Source organism: Scylla paramamosain, chromosome 25 (genome assembly GCF_035594125.1).
Source record: "Scylla paramamosain isolate STU-SP2022 chromosome 25, ASM3559412v1, whole genome shotgun sequence".
Taxonomy (NCBI): domain Eukaryota; kingdom Metazoa; phylum Arthropoda; class Malacostraca; order Decapoda; family Portunidae; genus Scylla; species Scylla paramamosain.
Genome location: NC_087175.1, coordinates 18,477,294 through 18,498,392, shown reverse-complemented (window position 1 = coordinate 18,498,392; position 21,099 = coordinate 18,477,294). Strand labels below are relative to the sequence as shown.

General features: G+C 42.7%; 1 protein-coding gene across 1 annotated transcript; it reads left to right on the top strand.

The window, feature by feature from the left end:
• The first annotated feature begins 573 nt into the window (after positions 1–573).
• On the top strand, positions 574–20,424 carry LOC135113255 (uncharacterized). Its single transcript, XM_064028461.1, has 9 exons — positions 574–724; positions 2,012–2,098; positions 6,561–6,647; positions 11,202–11,288; positions 11,596–11,847; positions 15,467–15,553; positions 15,821–16,072; positions 19,594–19,680; positions 19,946–20,424. Exons 1-9 carry the CDS (start codon positions 713–715, stop codon positions 20,216–20,218), a joined length of 1,224 nt encoding a protein of 407 aa, XP_063884531.1. The 5' UTR covers positions 574–712; the 3' UTR covers positions 20,219–20,424.
• Positions 20,425–21,099: the final 675 nt, after the last annotated feature.

The following is a 21,099-nucleotide window of genomic DNA, read 5'->3' as shown; positions in this document are numbered from 1 at the left end:
ATTTACATTCACCACATGTCTCGTCAGTTTCGTCTTAATGTTGCACCTCTCACGTCACTCAGGTTTTCGGGAAATTCGCGATGATGTGTGTTGAGGAGATATATCATGATAGTTGCTAAGGAAATTATTTTTTGTTACAACTTACTCGATGGAAGCTATTAAGTAGTGTTAGGATATTTTGAGCCGTGACTAAACTCAACTGGAAACTTGTGATGGAATTTTTGAATAAAATTAACTGCAAGTAAACTCGAATAAAACTTGTAAGGCATTTTTAGTACAATGAATTACAAGTAAACTCGAGTGAAATCTGGAGCATCGTTTGAAACCACTGAACTTGAATTCAACTCCCAATCCTGAATCAATGTTCGAATAGTTATGTTTAAACCTCCGTGAAATCAACACAACACAACAACATCGTTTCCGTAACTGTGTGGGTAATATGAATTTTGCACACTTGTATTGAGGCAAGCCACGAAGAAAGCTGCCGCATGTAACTAAATATCTTTTTTTTCTTTTTTGTGGACCTTTATTCCCTACCATTACACAGACACCCTACTCACGCACTGTTTTAAACCGCCACATCACTGTGACGGGAATATATATAAAGGTCCAGAGAATGTGGAATGCATAAGGCAGCAGCAAGCCAGACAGCAAGGAAGGCAGCAGTCAGTCAGTCAGTCAGTCAGTCACAGCAGAGTCACCCAACTTAAGCATGGTTCATCAGGTAATATAACAACAACATAGGAAAAGTTGCAAGAGGCCAATAGACATACAAGTTGTAGTCCCTGTATAAAATCTATATCCATCATCAGTGTCCCAAAATTTATCTAATGCTCTTTTAAGCTCCTTATTGATTCGGCACGAGGATACTGATTACTTGAGTCTATTCCAGTCATCTGACACTGTTCATGAACAAATTTTACTGAGTGTTATCTTATCAAGCTTACATCTAGTCACATCCTGATTACTAGTCATAAGGATCCTGCTTACATCACCTTTATTATATCCCTTTTTCTACTCCGCGCTGACTCACTTAAGCGCTACGATAGACTGTGAGGAAGGAAGCAAGTTGATACTATGTGAAAAGACAGTTTGATCACAGCTTATGTAACACATACAGTTGTAGTCAGATGAATAAGTAGTCTCTAGAACTCATTAACTTCGTGTTTTGCCTTTCCTTCAATATCAAGTCTTCTGATCTGAGAACCTAGCAATTGCCAGGTCTTGTCAAGACATTCAGCAAATTGTTACAGAAGACTCAGATTGAGGCAGAACACAAAATATAAAACACAATAGAAGAGAGTGTAGGTTTCTTCACTACTAACCACCACTGCACCAACGAGATTGACCAACATTCAGACATCAAGCAGGCACCGTCCAATCCACATTGATCTGGAATAATCTCAACATTCGGGTAACTGAGCAGGCAACAGCGTTAAGAGAGCTACATCAGTATAGAAAATAAGCACCCGTAAGCTGTAATGCTGAATCAGATGCGTTGATACAAAATAACAGACGGCATGCTGTAGGTTTGGAGCAAGAAAGACACAGCCTGCAGAGGAACTGGATTGCTAAACGCGCTCCTGTTCTCAATAGACGGATTTTATTTCAACTCTCCCTACTTTTGACTATGTGTTACTGACTATTTGGTTTGAACGATGTCAGTTTTATCCCAAATTTGTACTTATTGTTTAGGAAAGCGAGACAAATAGGCAGACAGACAGAAGAAGAGGGCGTTCTTAATTATACATTTGGATAAAAAAAAAAACGTTAAAGGCAGCATTAATAGGTTATAGCGAAAAGAGATTGTGGAGGTAGATTCATTACAATAGAGAAAAATTAAAACATGGAATATTACGTTCATTGTTCATATAATGGATAGGTTCACATGTCCTGCACGATAAAAATTACCACTTCTAGTCTCCTTATCGAGCCCAACCCTCCTCCTCAGTGAGCGAGGTAAGTCACTGAAGAGAAAGATGTGACATGACGTGTTTGTACATTGTTGTAGGTCAGCGCACTGGTGGTAGCGGTGGTGATGGTGGTGCTCGCAGCTCCAGCCTCCTCCTTCCCCCAGCAAGGTTACCAGAATGTTCAGGTGAGAGAGAGAGAGAGAGAGAGAGAGAGAGAGAGAGAGAGAGAGAGAGAGAGAGAGAGAGAGAGAGAGAGAGAGAGATTCACAAAACTGAACAACACTTTGTATATTCCTCTGAATTTTCACATCATTTGTTCTTATTTTATACCCTTCCATAGATTTCCACAGTCCATCGCACACCAGCCTTAAAACTCTCACCTTTTTTTATTCCCACCTAAACATTCCGATATTTCATTCTTGTACTTCCTGATAACCTCAACTCGTCCATATTTTTCACTAAAACCCCAAAAAGCCAATTTCTTCCATCGAATAACCGCAGCCCACTGTACCACACTGTCACCACACCTTTCCCTCCCCAAAGCCAAGTGCCCCCGCCCAGTACAGCTACAACTATGGCGTGAACGACGACTTCGGCAACAACTTCGGGCATGGCGAGAACCGCCAGGGGGATAACACAGATGGTTCCTTCTCCGTGGTCCTCCCCGACGGCCGAAGACAGACTGTGGAGTACTCTGTCAGTGGAGACTCTGGCTTCTTAGCAAATGTGCAATATGACGGACAGGCTCAGTTCCCTCAAGGCCAGCCCCAGTATCCTCAGCAGGCCGTTCAACCAGTAAGGCCACAGTACGCTTAAGAGTCCCGCGATTATTCATTCTGAAGGCCAGATGACACTCCACTGAGGTGACAGATCCAAAATCTACCTCTTTCCTGTATGAACGGCAGCCGCCCTCGCTCTTGTTTCTAAAAATGTACATTTCTGTTGATATTGTTGACACTCCATGTTCTTTTGTTGTTCTGGTTTTGTTAAGTCTCCCCATTAAAGAAAATGTGTGCAGAATAGACTGGTTTTGAGTGTTTCTCCCAGCAACCAAAGAAATCCTATGAAAGTTAGGCTGTAATGTAGTAATGTAGTACGTAGTGTAATTCATTTTTATATAGCACACGGGAGATCAAGGCACTATTTATTGGTCAAAATGGAAATTGGAACACGTGTAGTGACCGGGAGCACACAGACACTAATATTACACTAATATTATCCTGTGACCTAGTGACTGTTATGGTCTTGTGTGAGATGCTGCTTTCTGCCTGTGGATCAGGGAAGCCTTGGCCGGTCACAGGTTCTCTTGGTTAAAGACTGCCAAGCTCTCAGATCAATTTCTCAGTGTTTCTAAGGAATATCCAAAGTGAGCATGACACAAACACATTCTGAAACTTAAAAGAAGTAGAAGAGAGCCCTGAACCACCTCGGAAGTGAAGGTTAGGAAGATGGAACTGAAGCAGCTGACGGCGAAGGAAGGAAAGGATGGTTGACTGAAATCCCTCCTGAAATTTAAGGAGAGTAAAAGAAAGCGGGAGCAAAAATCTTCCTGAAACTTGAACCAGAGAAGCAAAGAAAATGGAAATATCCTGAAGCTGGAAAAAAAATTGAAGTTGAAATTTCTGAAATTTAAAGAGAACAATATGCTGAAAATCTCTTGAAAAAAAAAAAAAATCGAGTGTCGGGCCTGTAAGAAACCACCAAGGACTTGTTTCTTAACACACTAGTTAGTTTTCATCTAACAGAGAAAACATGATGATGATGATGATGATGATGATGATGATGACGATGACAATGAAATAACATTGAAAATGTTTTAACCACTTCAGTATACTTCTAAGCTTATAACAGTATTTTTTTTAAATCAATTGTTTCTGGTCACTGATTGTCTTTATTAACTGTATTTTTATATATATGATCTTTTCTGCAAGTGACAACAGCCAGCGTGGACCATTTACGAAACATGGACATCGTTTCCAAGTGAACATGAGAAACTGCAGAGGTCAAAGACGAACCAAGGAAGAAAGAGGATGGTGGCGATTGATAAGTGGGAGGAGAAAGACGAGAGAGACAGGGCCTATTGATTTCCACAGGGGGCCTACCTGCTAATCCTAAGCAGGAAAGAGAGAAGGGAAGGTAATGTGTTGACAGTTGTTTCTTTAGGAAACAGACAAAGCTGGCAGGTAGGGTAAGGTCAGGTGAGATCTGTCCTCTGATGTGTGACATTTCCTGAAAAAAAAGAGAAGTTGTACTGCTTTAGTTTTGCATGTTTAATATATTATTATATATTCAATATATTATTACGGAGAGTGTTAGGTCTACCAAATATAATGAAGAAGCTACAGGATGTGATTCCATCAACCTTATAAGACTCTCTCATGTAACAAGGGAGACTCCACTAACTCCACGAAGGACACTGCAGGAGCTGGAGCCCTCACACTACACTACCAACGACCACGGACCAGCGAACAGCGATCATACTTGCTGCCACTCGGTAAAGCATGGTCAGATGTGCGCGGGAGGAAGTATGGGGGCTGCGGGCACACATGAGCATGAGCAGCACAGTGGGCGGCGGTGGGTGGATGGCGAGACACCGGCAGGTGTCGGGTGATGTCGGTAGGTGTCGGGGGTGGCAGGTGTCGGGATGAGGTTTGTGGGTCGAGGCAGTTGATAAGAGAGGCAGACTCAGACTTAGACGGAAGTACATGGCAGCCTGGGTCACGGGCAGGTGATGAGGGTGATGTAGATTGGCTGTGTCTATGTGCGAATGGACACCCTGCTTAGTGAAGATTATCGCTTTATAGTGGTGTCCGCGCCCACCGTTATGCCTGACACCCACTCTGCACACACACCCCACTACACTCACTTCCGCTAAGCCCACCGAGACACACGGAACTTCACTGCTTTTCATTAATTCTCTAGATAGTGTTTATAATTTGTTTTTATTTTTGCTGCAGTTCATTTGTCACAGTTGGAAGGGGGGTGGGGGAGGGGGGAGTGAGGAGGAGTCACATTCTGATACGCGGCTGTGCTGAGGAACGTCTTGACCATTTAAGGGTTAGGGGACGTGTTATGTGTGTGTGTGTGTGTGTGTGTGTGTGTGTGGGGTGACTTGTCTGGAGCCACCATGTGTGGGATTCTATGCCTAGTATATAGATAGATAAATTTATTATTATTATTATTATTATTATTATTATTATTATTATTATTATTATTATTGTTGTTGTTGTTATTTTGTTGTTGTTGTTGCTGTTGTTGTTGTTCTTGTTCTTGATTATGACGGTGCTATTTTTATTATTATCATTATTTACTACTACAAATATTATTATTATTAGTAGTAGTAGTAGTAGTAGAAGTAGTATGAGAGTAGTAGTTGTACTAGTAGTAGTAGTAGTAGTAGCAGTAGTAGTAGTAGTAGTAGTAGTAGTAGTAGTACTAATAGTAGAAGTAGTAGTAACAGTTGTACTAATAGTAGTATTAGTTGTAGTTCTAGCAGTTGCTGTAATAATAATGATAGCAGCAGCAGCCGCAGCAGTACCATGAACAGCAACAACAGTATCAGTAGGACTAGGAACAACACTACCACCACCAACAACAAGAGCAGCAGCAGACGCATCAGCAAATTTTTAAAGTTGCAACCTACACGATGAAATTTCTGGAGTGATACTTGCATAATTCAAAGTAAAAATTAACTCACTTGAAAAATTAGGAAGAATTACGTGAGAAAATTGAATTAAGGTAAACTGAACTGACAATAAAAGTACATTGTTTGTGTATATTAAACTTTAGACTTACTTGATAGTTCTCATGCAAAGTTTGATTAGTTAAGCCTCAACTTACGAGAAGTCAACACAAGACAGTGCCATCATTATTTACAGCTGTGTTGGTCATTTAAATGGCACATTTGCATTCAGGCAATCACGAAGAAAGCTGCCGCATTTAACTAAACATCTTCACCCACTCACTTCTCGTCTCAGAAATCTGACACGACAATACAGTGTTTTGTGGTCCTTAACTCCCTGCCATTACACAAACATCCTATTCACACACTGTCTCAAGCAGCCAAGTCACTGCGGCGGGAGTATATATAAAGGTGCACAGTAGGAGGAACACATAAGGCAGCAGGCAGCCAACCAGCAAGCAAGGCAGCAGTCAGTCAGTCAGCCAGTGCATAGTCACCCACCTTCAGCATGGTTCATCAGGTACTCTTGACAGCATAGCAACATAAAGGAAGCTACAAGAAGCCAGTACACCAACTCGTAGCAGTCCCTGTATAAAGTATTTCTCCATATTCCATCACTCTCCATTTATTTTATAGAAGGTGTTTTAAAGCTCTGTATTGATTCTGAGCCAACAGACCATTTACTTCATTCTGTTCCACTCATTTATCACTATTTAAGATAAACATTATCGTTAGAATACAAACTTTATACCACGTTCTTTTGACAGAGAGGTGAATTAACTATTTTACCGCGTATAGGGTAGTAAGGAATGCATTTAGATTCCTTTTCCCCGTCAGTTTCAAATGTCTTTTAGGATGAAAGTAGCGCTTGTTATCGCGATCCTATCGGAGCCCAACCTTCTTTCTCAGCGAGGTAAGTGAAAGAAGAGAAAGACATGACGTGACGTGTTTGTACCTTGTTGCAGGTCAGCGCAGTGATTGTGGCGTTGGTGATGGTGGTGGTCGCAGCGCCAGTCTCCTCCATCCCCCAGAATAGTTACCAGAATGTTCAGGTGAGGAAAGAGAGAGAGAGAGAGAGAGAGAGAGAGAGAGAGAGAGAGAGAGAGAGAGAGAGAGAGACGGTGGGGGTTAGATCCGCAAAACTCAACAACCTTTTTTATTTTCCTCTGAATTTTCAAATCCTTTGTTCTTCTAATATACCTTTCCACATTCCATCTCACATCCGCCTAAAAACTCACACTTTTTTTTATTCCCACTTAAACATTCCGATATTTCAATTCCAATTCAAATAACCTCAGCCCACTCTACCCCACTATCACCTCACCTATTCCTCCCCAAAGCCGAGCGCCCCCGCCCAGTACAGCTACAACTACGGCGTGAACGACGACTTCGGCAACAACTTCGGGCACGGCGAGAACCGCCAGGGGGATAACACAGATGGCGCCTTCTCAGTGGTCCTCCCCGACGGCCGAAGACAGAGTGTGGAATACTCTGTCAGTGGAGACTCTGGCTTCTTAGCAAATGTGCAGTATGACGGACAGGCTCAGTTCCCTCAAGCCCGGCCCCAGTATTCTCAGCAGGCCGTTGAACCAGTAAGACCCCAGTACGCTTAAAAGTCCCGCGATTATTCATTCTGAAGGCCAGGTGGCACTCCACTGAGGTGACAGATTGTAAATCTGCCTCTTCTCTGTATGAACTGTAGACGCCCTCGCTCTCGTCTCTGTGAATGTACAAGTCTGTTGATACTGTTGACACTCGCCATGTTCTTTTGTTGTTCTGGTTTTGTTAAGTCTCCCCATTAAAGAAAACGTGTGCAGAATAGACTGGTTTTGACTGTTTCTCCCAGCAACGAAACAAAGCGCATGAAAGTTAGGCTCTAATGTAGTAATGTAGTACGTAGTGTAATTCATGTTTATGTTTTATATTTATATTTTATTGGTCAGAATGAAAAATGGAACCCGTGTAATGACCGGGAGCGCACACACACTAATATTACCCTGAGGCCTGGTGACTGTTATGGTCTCGTGTGAGGTGCTGCTTTCTGCCTGTGGGTCAGCGAAGCCTTGGGCGGTCACTGCTTCTCCTCCCTGAAGATTGTCCCGCTCTCAGATCAATTTCTCAGTGTTTCTAAGGAATGTACAAAGTGGGCATGACACAAACACATTCTGAAACTTAAAGAAGAGGAAGGAGAGAGCCCTGAACCACCTCGGAAGTGAAGGTTAGGAAGATGGAACTGAAGCAGCTGACGGCGAAGGAAGGAATGGATGGTTGACTGAAATCCCTCCTGAAACTTAAGGAAAGTAAAAGAAAGCAGGAGCGAAAATCTTCCTGAAACCTGAAGCAAAGAAAATGCAAATATCCTGAAGCTGGAAAATAGTGAAGTTAAAATTTCTGAAATTTAAGGAGAACAATGTACTGTAAATCTCTTGAGAAAAAAAAAAAAATCGAATGTCGGGTCTGGAAGAAACCACCAAGAACTTGTTACTTAACACACTAGTTAGTTTTCATCTAACAGAGAAAACACGATGATGATGATGATGATGATGATGATGATGATGATAGCGATGACAATGAAATAACATTGAGAATGTTTTAACCACTTCAGTATACTTCTAAGCTTATAACAGTATTTTTTAAAAATCAATTGTTTCTGGTCACTGATTGTCTTTATTAACTGTATTTTTATATATATGATCTTTTCTGCAAGTGACGGCAGCTGGCGTGGACCATTTACGAAACATGGACATCGTTTCCAAGTGAACATGAGAAACTGCAGAGGTCAAAGACGAACCAAGGAAGAAAGAGGATGGTGGCGATTGATAAGTGGGAGGAGAAAGACGAGAGAGACAGGGTCTATTGATTTCCACAGTGGGCCTACCTGCTAATCCTAAGCAGGAAAGAGAGAAGGGAAGGTAATGTGTTGACAGTTGTTTCTTTAGGAAACAGACAAAGCTGGCAGGTAGGGTAAGGTCAGGTGAGACCTGTCCTCTGATGTGTGACATTTCCTGAAAAAAAGAGAAGTTGTACTTCTTTAGTTTTGCACATTTAATATATTATTCACCTTTACTTACACTATTGTGTTTGGTCTACCAAATATAATGAAGAAGCTACAAGATGTGATTCCATCAACCTTATAAGACTCTGTCATGTAACAAGGGAGACTCCACTAACTCCACGAAGGACACTGCAGGAGCTGGAGCCCTCACACTACACTACACTACCAACGACCACGGACCAGCGAACAGCGATCATACTTGATGCCACTCGGTAAAACATGGTCAGATGTGCGCGGGAGGAAGCATGGGGGCTGCGGGCACACATGAGCATGAGCAGCACAGTGGGCGGCGGTGAGTGGGTGGCGAGACACCGGCAGGTGTCGCGGCTTCAGATTTGTGTCGCGGCTTCAGATTTTGGATGCCGTGTCGGGTGATTGCCATGGGGGATGAGGTTTGTGGGTCGAGGCAGTTGATAAGAGAGGCAGAGTAAGACTTGGACGAAGGTTACATGGCAGCCTGGGTCACGGACAGGTGATGAGGGTGATGTAGATTGGTTGTCTCCGTACGAATGGACACCCTGCATGGTGAAGATTATCACTTCATAGTGGTGCCCGCTGCCACCCTCATGCCTCACACCCACTCTTCCTCCCCCTTAACCCCCACTACACTCACCTCCGCTAAGCCCACCAAGACACACGGAACTTCACTGCTTTTCATTAATTTTCCAGACATTGTTTATGATTTTTCTATATATTTGCTGCACTTCACTTGTCACAGTTGGAAGGGGGGGTGGGGGAGGGACGGGGAGGGAGGAGGAGTCGTATTCTGATCCGTGGTTGTGCTGAGGAACGTCTTGACCCTTTAAGGGTTAAGGGAAGTGCTGTGTGTGTGTGTGTGTGTGTGTGTGTGTGTGTTTGTGTGTGTGTGTGTGTGTGTGTTTGTGTTTGTGTGTGTGTGTGTGTGTGTGTGTGTGTGTGTGTGTGTGTGTGTGTATGTGTGTGTGTGATGACTTGTGTGGGGCCACCATGTGTGGGATTCCCGGCCTAATATATATATAGGTGAATTTATTATTTTTATTATTATTATTATTATTATTATTATTATTATTATTATTATTATTATTATTATTATTATTATTGTTCTTGTTGTTTTTTTGTTTTTTGTTGATGATGGTGCTATTACTTTTATTATTATCATTATTTACTGCTACCACTATATTATTATTATTATTATTATTATTATTATTATTATCATTATTATTATTATTATTATAATTATTATTATTATTATTATTAGCAGAAGTTGTATACTAGTAGTAGTAGTAATAGTAGTAGTAGTAGTAGAAGCAGTATTTGCAGCAGTAGTAGTAGTTGCAGTAGTAGTAGTAGTAACAGTAGTAGTAGTAGTTGTAGTTCTAATAGTTGTTGTAGTAGTAATGGTAGTAGCAGCAGCGGCACCAGTACCAAGAACAGCACCAACAGTATCAGTAGAACTAGCAACAACAACAGCACCACCACCTCCACTACCAACAACAACAACAGTAACAACAACAGCTGCAGCAGCATTAACAACAACAACAACAACAAGCTTTAAAATTGCAACCTACACGATGAAATTTCTGGAGTGATACTTGCATAATTCAAAGTAAAAATTAACTCACTTGAAAAATTATGAAAAATTATGTGAGAAAATTGAACTGAGGTAAAGTGAACTGACAATGAAAGTACATTGTTTGTGTATATTAAACTTTAGACTTACCTGATAGTTCTCATGCAACTTTTGATTAGTTAAGCCTCAACTTACGAGAAGTCAACACAAGACAGTGCCATCATTATTTACAGCTGTGTTGGTCATTTAAATGGCACATTTGCATTCAGGCAATCACGAAGAAAGCTGCCGCATTTAACTAAACATCTTCACCCACTCACTTCTCGCCTCAGAAATCTGACACGAAAATACAGTGTTTTGTGGTCCTTAACTCCCTGCCATTACACAAACATCCTATTCACACACTGTCTCAAGCAGCCAAGTCACTGCGGCGGGAGTATATATAAAGGTGCACAGTAGGAGGAACACATAAGGCAGCAGGTAGCCAACCAGCAAGCAAGGCAGCAGTCAGTCAGTCAGCCAGTGCATAGTCACCCACCTTCATCATGGTTCATCAGGTACTCTTAACAGCATAGCAACATAAAGGAAGCTACAAGAAGCCAGTACACCTACTCGTAGCAGTCCCTGTATAAAGTATTTCTCCATATTCCATCACTCTCCATTTATTTTATGGAAGGTGTTTTAAAGCTCTGTATTGATTCTGAGCCAACAGACCATTTACTTCATTCTGTTCCACTCATTTATCACTATTTAAGATAAACATTATCGTTAGAATACAAACTTTATACCACGTTCTTTTGACAGAGAGGTGAATTAACTATTTTACCGCGTATTGGGTAGTAAGGAATGCATTCAGATTCCTTTTCCTCGTCAGTTTCAAATGTCTTTTAGGATGAAAGTAGCGCTTGTTATCGCGATCCTATCGGAGCCCAACCTTCTTTCTCAGCGAGGTAAGTGAAAGAAGAGAAAGACATGACGTGACGTGTTTGTACCTTGTTGCAGGTCAGCGCAGTGATTGTGGCGTTGGTGATGGTGGTGGTCGCAGCGCCAGTCTCCTCCATCCCCCAGAATAGTTACCAGAATGTTCAGGTGAGGAAAGAGAGAGAGAGAGAGAGAGAGAGAGAGAGAGAGAGAGAGAGAGAGAGAGAGAGAGAGAGAGAGAGAGAGAGAGAGAGAGGAGGGGGAGGTGATCCACAAAAATCCACAACCTTTTGTATTTTCCTCTGAATTTTCAAATCCTTTGTTCTTCTAATATACCTTTCCACATTCCATCTCACATCCGCCTAAAAACTCACACTTTTTTTATTCCCACTTAAACATTCCGATATTTCAATTCCAATTCAAATAACCTCAGCCCACTCTACCCCACTACCACCTCACCTATTCCTCCCCAAAGCCGAGCGCCCCCGCCCAGTACAGCTACAACTACGGCGTGAACGACGACTTCGGCAACAACTTCGGGCACGGCGAGAACCGCCAGGGGGATAACACAGATGGTGCCTTCTCAGTGGTCCTCCCCGACGGCCGAAGACAGAGTGTGGAGTACTCTGTCAGTGGAGACTCTGGCTTCTTAGCAAATGTGCAGTATGACGGACAGGCTCAGTTCCCTCAAGCCCGGCCCCAGTATTCTCAGCAGGCCGTTGAACCAGTAAGACCCCAGTACGCTTAAAAGTCCTGCGATTATTCATTCTGAAGGCCAGGTGACACTCCACTGAGGTGACAGATTGTAAATCTGCCTCTTCTCTGTATGAACTGTAGACGCCCTCGCTCTCGTCTTTGTGAATGTACGAGTCTGTTGATACTGTTGACACTCGCCATGTTCTTTTGTTGTTCTGGTTTTGTTAAGTCTCCCCATTAAAGAAAACGTGTGCAGAATAGACTGGTTTTGAGTATTTCTCCCATCAACCAAACAAAGCGCATGAAAGTTAGGCTCTAATGTAGTAATGTAGTACGTAGCGTAATTCATGTTTATGTTTTATATTTATATTTTATTGGTCAGAATGAAAAATGGTAAACGTGTAGTGACCGGGAGCATACAGACACTAATATTACCCTGAGGGCTGGTGACTGTTATGGTCTCGTGTGAGGTGCTGCTTTCTGCCTGTGCGTCAGCGAAGTCTTGGGCGGTCACTGCTTCTCCTGCCTGAAGATTGTCCCGCTCTCAGATCAATTTCTCAGTGTTTCTAAGGAATGTACAAAGTGGGCATGACGCAAACACATTCTGGAACATAAAGAAGAGGAAGGAGAGAGCCGTGAACCACCTCGGATGTGAAAGTTAGGAAGATGGAACTGAAGCAGCTGACGGCGAAGGAAGGAAAAGAAGGTGGACTGAAATCCCTTCTGAAACTTAAGGAAAGTAAAAGAAAGCGGGAGCGAAAATCTTCCTGAAACCTGAACCAGAGAAGCAAAGAAAATGGAAATATCCTGAAAGTGGAAAAAATTGAAGTTGAAATTTTTGAAATTTAAAGAGAACAATGTACTGAAAATCTCTTGCGGAAAAAAAAAAAAAAAAAATTCGAGTGTCGGGCCTGTAAGAAAACACCAAGGACTTGCTTCTTAACACACTAGTTAGATTTCATCTAACAGAGAAAACACGATGATGATGGTGATGATGATGATGTTGATGATGATGATGATGATGATGATGATGATGATGATGATAGCGATGACAATGAAATAACATTGATAATGTTTTAACCACTTCAGCATACTTTTAAGTTTATAATTTTTTTTTTTAAATCAATTGTTTCTGGTCACTGATTGTCTTTATTAACTGTATTTTTATATACTCGTATATGATCTTTTCTGCAAGTGACGGCAGCTGGCGTGGACCATTTACGAAACATGGACATCGTTTCCAAGTGAACATGAGAAACTGCAGAGGTCAAAGACGAACCAAGGAAGAAAGAGGATGGTGGTGATTGATAAGTGGGAGGAGAAAGACGAGAGAGACAGGGCCTATTGATTTCCACAGGGGGCCTACCTGCTAATCCTAAGCAGGAAAGAGAGAAGGGAAGGTAGTGTGTTGACAGTTGTTTCTTTAGGAAACAGACAAAGCTGGCAAGAAGGGTAAGGTCAGGTGAGATCTGTTCTCTGATGTGTGACATTTCCTGAAAAAAAAGAGAAGTTGTACTGCTTTAGTTTTGCATGTTTAATATATTATTCACCTTTACACGATTGTGTTTGGTCAACCAAATATAATGAAGAAGCTACAGGATGTGATTCCATCAACCTTATAAGACTCTGTCATGTAAAAAGGGAGACTCCACTAACTCCACGAAGGACACTGCAGGAGCTGGAGCCCTCACACTACACTACACTACCAACGACCACGGGCCAGCGAGCAGCGATCCTACTTGCTGCCACTCAGTAAAACATGGTCAGATGTGCGCGGGAGGAAGTATAGGGGCTGCGGGCACAAATGAGCATTAGCAGCACAGTGGGCGGCGGTGGGTGGGTGGCGAGACACCGGCAGGTGTTGCGGCCTCAGATTTTGGGTGCGGTGTCGGGTGATTGCCATGGGGGATGAAGTTTGTGGGTCGAGGCAGTTGATAAGAGAGGCAGAGTCAGACTTAGACGAAGGTTACAAGGCAGCCTGGGTCACAGACAGGTGATGAGGGTGATGTAGATTGGTTGTCTCCATACGAATGGACACCCTGCATGGTGAAGATTATCACTTCATAGTGGTGCCCGCTGCCATCCTCATGCCTCACACCCACTCTTCCTCCCCCTTACCCCCCACTACACTCACCTCCGCTAAGCCCACCAAGACACACGGAACTTCATTGCTTTTCATTAAATTTCCAGACATTGTTTATGATTTTTCTACATTTTTGCTGCACTTCATTTGTCACAGTTGGAAGAGGGGAGGGGGAAGGGACGGGGAGGGAGGAGGAGTCGTATTCTGATCCGTGGTTGTGCTGAGGAACGTCTTCACCCTTTAAGGGTTAAGGGACGTGCTGTGTGTGTGTGTGTGTGCGTGTGTGTGTGTGTTTGTGTGTGTGTGTGTGTGTGTGTGTGTAGCTGTGTGTGTGTGTGTGTGTGTATGTGTGTGTGTGTGTGTGTGTGTGTGTGTGTATGTGTGTGTGTGTGTGTGTGGCAGACTTGTCTGGGGCCACCAAGTGTGGGATTCCAGGCCTAATACATAGATAGGTAAATTTATTATTATTATTATTATTATTATTATTATTATTATTATTATTATTATTATTATTATTATTATTGTTATTGTTGTTGTTGTTGTTGTTGTTGTTGTTGCAACCTACACGATGAAATTTCTGGAGTGACACTTGCATAATTCAAAGTAAAAATTAGATCACTTGAAAAATTAAGAAGAATTATGTTAGAAAATTGAACTAAGGTAAACTGAACTGACAATGAAAGTACATTGTTTGTGTATATTAGACTTTAGACTTACCTGATAGTTCCCATGCAACGTTTGATTAGTTAAGCTTTAACTTACGAGAAGTCAACACAAGACAGTGCCATCATTATTTACAGCTGTGCTGGTCATTTAAATGGCACATTTGCATTCAGGCAATCACGAAGAAAGCTGCCGCATTTAACTAAACATCTTCACCCACTCACTTCTCGTCTCAGAAATCTGACACGACAATACAGTGTTTTGTGGTCCTTAACTCCCTGCCATTACACAAACATCCTATTCACACACTGTCTCAAGCAGCCAAGTCACTGCGGCGGGAGTATATATAAAGGTGCACAGTAGGAGGAACACATAAGGCAGCAGGTAGCCAACCAGCAAGCAAGGCAGCAGTCAGTCAGTCAGCCAGTGCATAGTCACCCACCTTCATCATGGTTCATCAGGTACTCTTAACAGCATAGCAACATAAAGGAAGCTACAAGAAGCCAGTACACCTACTCGTAGCAGTCCCTGTATAAAGTATTTCTCCATATTCCATCACTCCATTTATTTTAAGGAAGGTGTTTTAAAGCTCTGTATTGATTCTGAGCCAGCAGACCATTTACTTCATTCTATTCCACTCATTTATCACTATTTAAGATAAACATTATCGTTAGAATACAAACTTTATACCACGTTCTTTTGACAGAGAGGTTAATTAATTATTTTAACGCGTATAGGGTAGTAAGGAATGCATTCAGATTCCTTTTCCTCGTCAGTTTCAAATGTCTTTTAGGATGAAAGTAGCGCTTGTTATCGCGATCCTATCGGAGCCCAACCTTCTTTCTCAGCGAGGTAAGTGAAAGAAGAGAAAGACATGACGTGACGTGTTTGTACCTTGTTGCAGGTCAGCGCAGTGATTGTGGCGTTGGTGATGGTGGTGGTCGCAGCGCCAGTCTCCTCCTTCCCCCAGAATAGTTACCAGAATGTTCAGGTGAGGAAAGAGAGAGAGAGAGAGAGAGAGAGAGAGAGAGAGAGAGGGAGGGGGGGGAGATCCGCAAAACTCAACAACCTTTTGTATTTTCCTCTGAATTTTCAAATCCTTTGTTCTTCTAATATACCTTTCCACATTCCATCTCACATCCGCCTAAAAACTCACACTTTTTTTTATTCCCACTTAAACATTCCGATATTTCAATTCCAATTCAAATAACCTCAGCCCACTTTACCCCACTATCACCTCACCTATTCCTCCCCAAAGCCGAGCGCCCCCGCCCAGTACAGCTACAACTACGGCGTGAACGACGACTTCGGCAACAACTTCGGGCACGGCGAGAACCGCCAGGGGGATAACACAGATGGCGCCTTCTCAGTGGTCCTCCCCGACGGCCGAAGACAGAGTGTGGAGTACTCTGTCAGTGGAGACTCTGGCTTCTTAGCAAATGTGCAGTATGACGGACAGGCTCAGTTCCCTCAAGCCCGGCCCCAGTATTCTCAGCAGGCCCTTGAACCAGTAAGACCCCAGTACGCTTAAAAGTCCCGCGATTATTCATTCTGAAGGCCAGGTGGCACTCCACTAAGGTGACAGATTGTAAATCTGCCTCTTCTCTGTATGATCTGTGGACACCCTCGCTCTCGTCTCTGTGAATGTACAAGTCTGTTGATACTGTTGACACTCGCCATGTTCTTTTGTTGTTCTGGTTTTGTTAAGTCTCCCCATTAAAGAAAACGTGTGCAGAATAGACTGATTTTGAGTATTTCTCCCATCAACCAAAAGAAACGGGTGAAAGTTAGGCTGTAATGTAGTAATGTAGTACGTAGTGTAATTCATGTTTATGTTTTATATTTATATTTTATTGGTCAAAATGAAAAATGGTACCCGTGTAGTGACCGGGAGCGCACACACACTAATATTACCCTGAGGCCTAGTGACTGTTATGGTCTCGTGTGAGGTGCTGCTTTCTGCCTGTGCGTCAGCGAAGCCTTGGGCGGTCACTTGTTCTCCTGCCTGAAGATTGTCCCGCTCTCAGATCAATTTCTCAGTGTTTCTAAGGAATGTACAAAGTGAGCATGACACAAACACATTCTGGAACTTAAAGAAGAGGAAGGAGAGAGCCGTGAACCACCTCGGATGTGAAAGTTAGGAAGATGGAACTGAAGCAGCTGACGGCGAAGGAAGGAAAAGAAGGTGGACTGAAATCCCTCCTGAAACTTAAGGAAAGTAAAAGAAAGCGGGAGCGAAAATCTTCCTGAAACCTGAACCAGAGAAGCAAAGAAAATGGAAATATCCTGAAAGTGGAAAAAATTGAAGTTGAAATTTTTGAAATTTAAAGAGAACAATGTACTGAAAATTTCTTGAGAAAAAAAAAAAAATCGAGTGTCGGGCCTGTAAGTAACCACCAAGGACTTGTTTCTTAACACACTAGTTAGTTTTCATCTAACAGAGAAAACACGATGATGATGATGATGATGATGATGATGGCGATGACAATGAAATAACATTGAGAATGTTTTAACCACTTCAGTATACTTCTAAGCTTATAACAGTATTTTTTTAAATCAATTGTTTCTGGTCACTGATTGTCTTTATTAACTGTATTTTTATATATATGATCTTTTCTGCAAGTGACGGCAGCTGGCGTGGACCATTTACGAAACATGGACATCGTTTCCAAGTGAACATGAGAAACTGCAGAGGTCAAAGACGAACCAAGGAAGAAAGAGGATGGTGGCGATTGATAAGTGGGAGGAGAAAGACGAGAGAGACAGGGTCTATTGATTTCCACAGGGGGCCTACCTGCTAATCCTAAGCAGGAAAGAGAGAAGGGAAGGTAGTGTGTTGACAGTTGTTTCTTTAGGAAACAGACAAAGCTGGCAAGAAGGGTAAGGTCAGGTGAGATCTGTCCTCTGATGAGTGACATTTCCTGAAAAAAGAGTTGTACTGCTTTAGTTTTGCATGTTTAATATATTATTCACCTTTATACTATTGTGTTTGGTCTACCAAATATAATGAAGAAGCTACAGGATGTGATTCCATCAACCTTATAAGACTCTGTCATGTAACAAGGGAGACTCCACTAACTCCACGAAGGACACTGCAGGAGCTGGAGCCCTCACACTACACTACACTACCAACGACCACGGGCCAGCGAACAGCGATCATACTTGCTGCCACTCGGTAAAGCATGGTCAGATGTGCGCGGAAGGAAGTATGGGGGCTGCGGGCACACATGAGCATGAGCAGCACAGTGGGCGGCGGTGGGTGGGTGGCGAGACACCGGCAGGTGTTGCGGCCTCAGATTTTGGGTGCGGTGTCGGGTGATTGCCATGGGGATGAGGTTTGTGGGTCGAGGCAGTTGATAAGAGAGGCAGAGTCAGACTTAGACGAAGGTTACAAGGCAGCCTGGGTCACAGACAGGTGATGAGGGTGATGTAGATTGGCTGTCTCCGTACGAATGGACACCCTGCATGGTGAAGATTATCACTTCATAGTGGTGCCCGCTGCCACCCTCATGCCTCACACCCACTCTTCCTCCCCCTTACCCCTCACTACACTCACCTCCGCTAAGCCCACCAAGACACACGGAAGTTCACTGCTTTTCATTTATTTTCCAGACATTGTTTATGATTTTTCTATATATTTGCTGCACTTCACTTGTCACAGTTGGAAGGGGGGTGGGGGAGGGACGGGGAGGGAGGAGGAGTCGTATTCTGATCCGTGGTTGTGCTGAGGAACGTCTTTACTCTTTAAGGGTCAGGGGACGTGTTATGTTTGAGTGTGTGTGTGTGTGTGTGTGTGTGTGTGTGTGTGTGTGTGTGTGTGTGTGTGTGTGTGTGTGTGTGTCGGGGGGGAGGTGGCTGACTTGTCTGGGGCCACCAGGTGTGGGATTTCAGGCCTAATATATAGATAGGTAAATTTATTAATAATGTTGTTGTTGTTGTTGTTGTTGTTGTTGTTGTTGTTATTGTTATTGTTATTGTTATTGTTATTGTTGTTGTTGTTTTTGTTGTTGTTGTTGTTGCAACCTACACGATGAAATTTCTGGAGTGATACTTGCATAATTCAAAGTAAAAATTAGATCACTTGAAAAATTAAGAAGAATTATGTGAGAAAATTAAACTGAGGTAAACTGAACTGACAATAAAAGTACATTGTTTGTGTATATTAAACTTTAGACTTACCTGATAGTTCTCATGCCAGGTTTGATTAGTTAAGCCTCAACTTACGAGAAGTCAACACAAGACAGTGCCATCATTATTTACAGCTGTGTTGGTCATTTAAATGGCACATTTGCATTCAGGCAATCACGAAGAAAGCTGCCGCATTTAACTAAACATCTTCACCCACTCACTTCTCGCCTCAGAAATCTGACACGAAAATACAGTGTTTTGTGGTCCTTAACTCCCTGCCATTACACAAACATCCTATTCACACACTGTCTCAAGCAGCCAAGTCACTGCGGCGGGAGTATATATAAAGGTGCACAGTAGGAGGAACACATAAGGCAGCAGGTAGCCAACCAGCAAGCAAGGCAGCAGTCAGTCAGTCAGCCAGTGCATAGTCACCCACCTTCAGCATGGTTCATCAGGTACTCTTAACAACATAGCAACATAAAGGAAGCTACAAGAAGCCAGTACACCTACTCGTAGCAGTCCCTGTATAAAGTATTTCTCCATATTCCATCACTCTCCATTTATTTTATGGAAGGTGTTTTAAAGCTCTGTATTGATTCTGAGCCAGCAGACCATTTACTTCATTCTGTTCCACTCATTTATCACTATTTAAGATAAACATTATCGTTAGAATACAAACTTTATACCACGTTCTTTTGACAGAGAGGTGAATTAACTATTTTACCGCGTATTGGGTAGTAAGGAATGAATTCAGATTCCTTTTCCTCGTCAGTTTCAAATGTCTTTTAGGATGAAAGTAGCGCTTGTTATCGCGATCCTATCGGAGCCCAACCTTCTTTCTCAGCGAGGTAAGTGAAAGAAGAGAAAGACATGACGTGACGTGTTTGTACCTTGTTGCAGGTCAGCGCAGTGATTGTGGCGTTGGTGATGGTGGTGGTCGCAGCGCCAGTCTCCTCCATCCCCCAGAATAGTTACCAGAATGTTCAGGTGAGGAAAGAGAGAGAGAGAGAGAGAGAGAGAGAGAGAGAGAGAGGGAGGGAGGTGATCCACAAAACTTAACAACCTTTTGTATTTTCTTCTGAATTTTCAAATCCTTTGTTCTTCTAATATACCTTTCCACATTCCATCTCACATCCGCCTAAAAACTCACACTTTTTTTTATTCCCACTTAAACATTCCGATATTTCAATTCCAATTCAAATAACCTCAGCCCACTTTACCCCACTATCACCTCACCTATTCCTCCCCAAAGCCGAGCGCCCCCGCCCAGTACAGCTACAACTACGGCGTGAACGACGACTTCGGCAACAACTTCGGGCACGGCGAGAACCGCCAGGGGGATAACACAGATGGCGCCTTCTCAGTGGTCCTCCCCGACGGCCGAAGACAGAGTGTGGAGTACTCTGTCAGTGGAGACTCTGGCTTCTTAGCAAATGTGCAGTATGACGGACAGGCTCAGTTCCCTCAAGCCCGGCCCCAGTATTCTCAGCAGGCCGTTGAACCAGTAAGACCCCAGTACGCTTAAAAGTCCCGCGATTATTCATTCTGAAGGCCAGGTGGCACTCCACTGAGGTGACAGATTGTAAATCTGCCTCTTCTCTGCATGAACTGTGGACGCCCTCGCTCTCGTCTCTGTGAATGTACAAGTCTGTTGATACTGTTGATATTCGCCATGTTCTTTTGATGTTCTGGTTTTGTGAAGTCTCCCCATTAAAGAAAACATGTACAGAATAGACTGGTTTTGAGTGTTTCTCCCTGCAGTCAAAACAAAACGAAATGAATGTTAAGCTATAATTTAGTAATGTTTATATAGAAGAGTGGAAACCAAACTTCAAAATTAACTAATCCCTTGAACTACCGTCCTATTGCTTTAATTTCTTGCCTCTATAAAGTTTTTGAAACTATTCTCAACAGGAAGATCCTTAACCACTTCGGTCCCGATGGTTAAAAAACCTGCGTTACTCATATACGGTATAGGTCTGCGAGCGTTAATTTATCTAATTTCTAATACTATTCTCTCTCTCTCTCTCTCTCTCTCTCTCTCTCTCTCTCTCTCTTTTTCTGAGTGAACCTTTCAGTTGTCATAGAAATATGAGGCTGAAGGCTGTTTTTCTGGGTGTAAGTACGACACACACACACACACACACACACACACACACACACACACACACACACACACACACACACACATACACACACATTTACGATTTGAGGTGCTTGGAAGGTAGTAAATTACAGAAGTGGTGGTAATGGGTGAAGCAGAGAGAAGGGAAGTCGAAGTTATCGGAAAAGAGATTAGTGGGCAGCTGTGTGTTTACGTGCTTGAATGAGTCACATTCTCTCTCTCTCTCTCTCTCTCTCTCTCTCTCTCTCTCTCTGTATATATATATATATATATATATATAT

Bases quoted from the DNA above. Each gene is read 5' to 3' on its own strand.
- LOC135113255 (XM_064028461.1), top strand. The intron at 6,648-11,201 runs GTGAGGAAAGAG...ACCTTGTTGCAG, and splicing joins ATAGTTACCAGAATGTTCAG to GTCAGCGCAGTGATTGTGGC. The intron at 11,848-15,466 runs GTAAGACCCCAG...ACCTTGTTGCAG, and splicing joins CTCAGCAGGCCGTTGAACCA to GTCAGCGCAGTGATTGTGGC.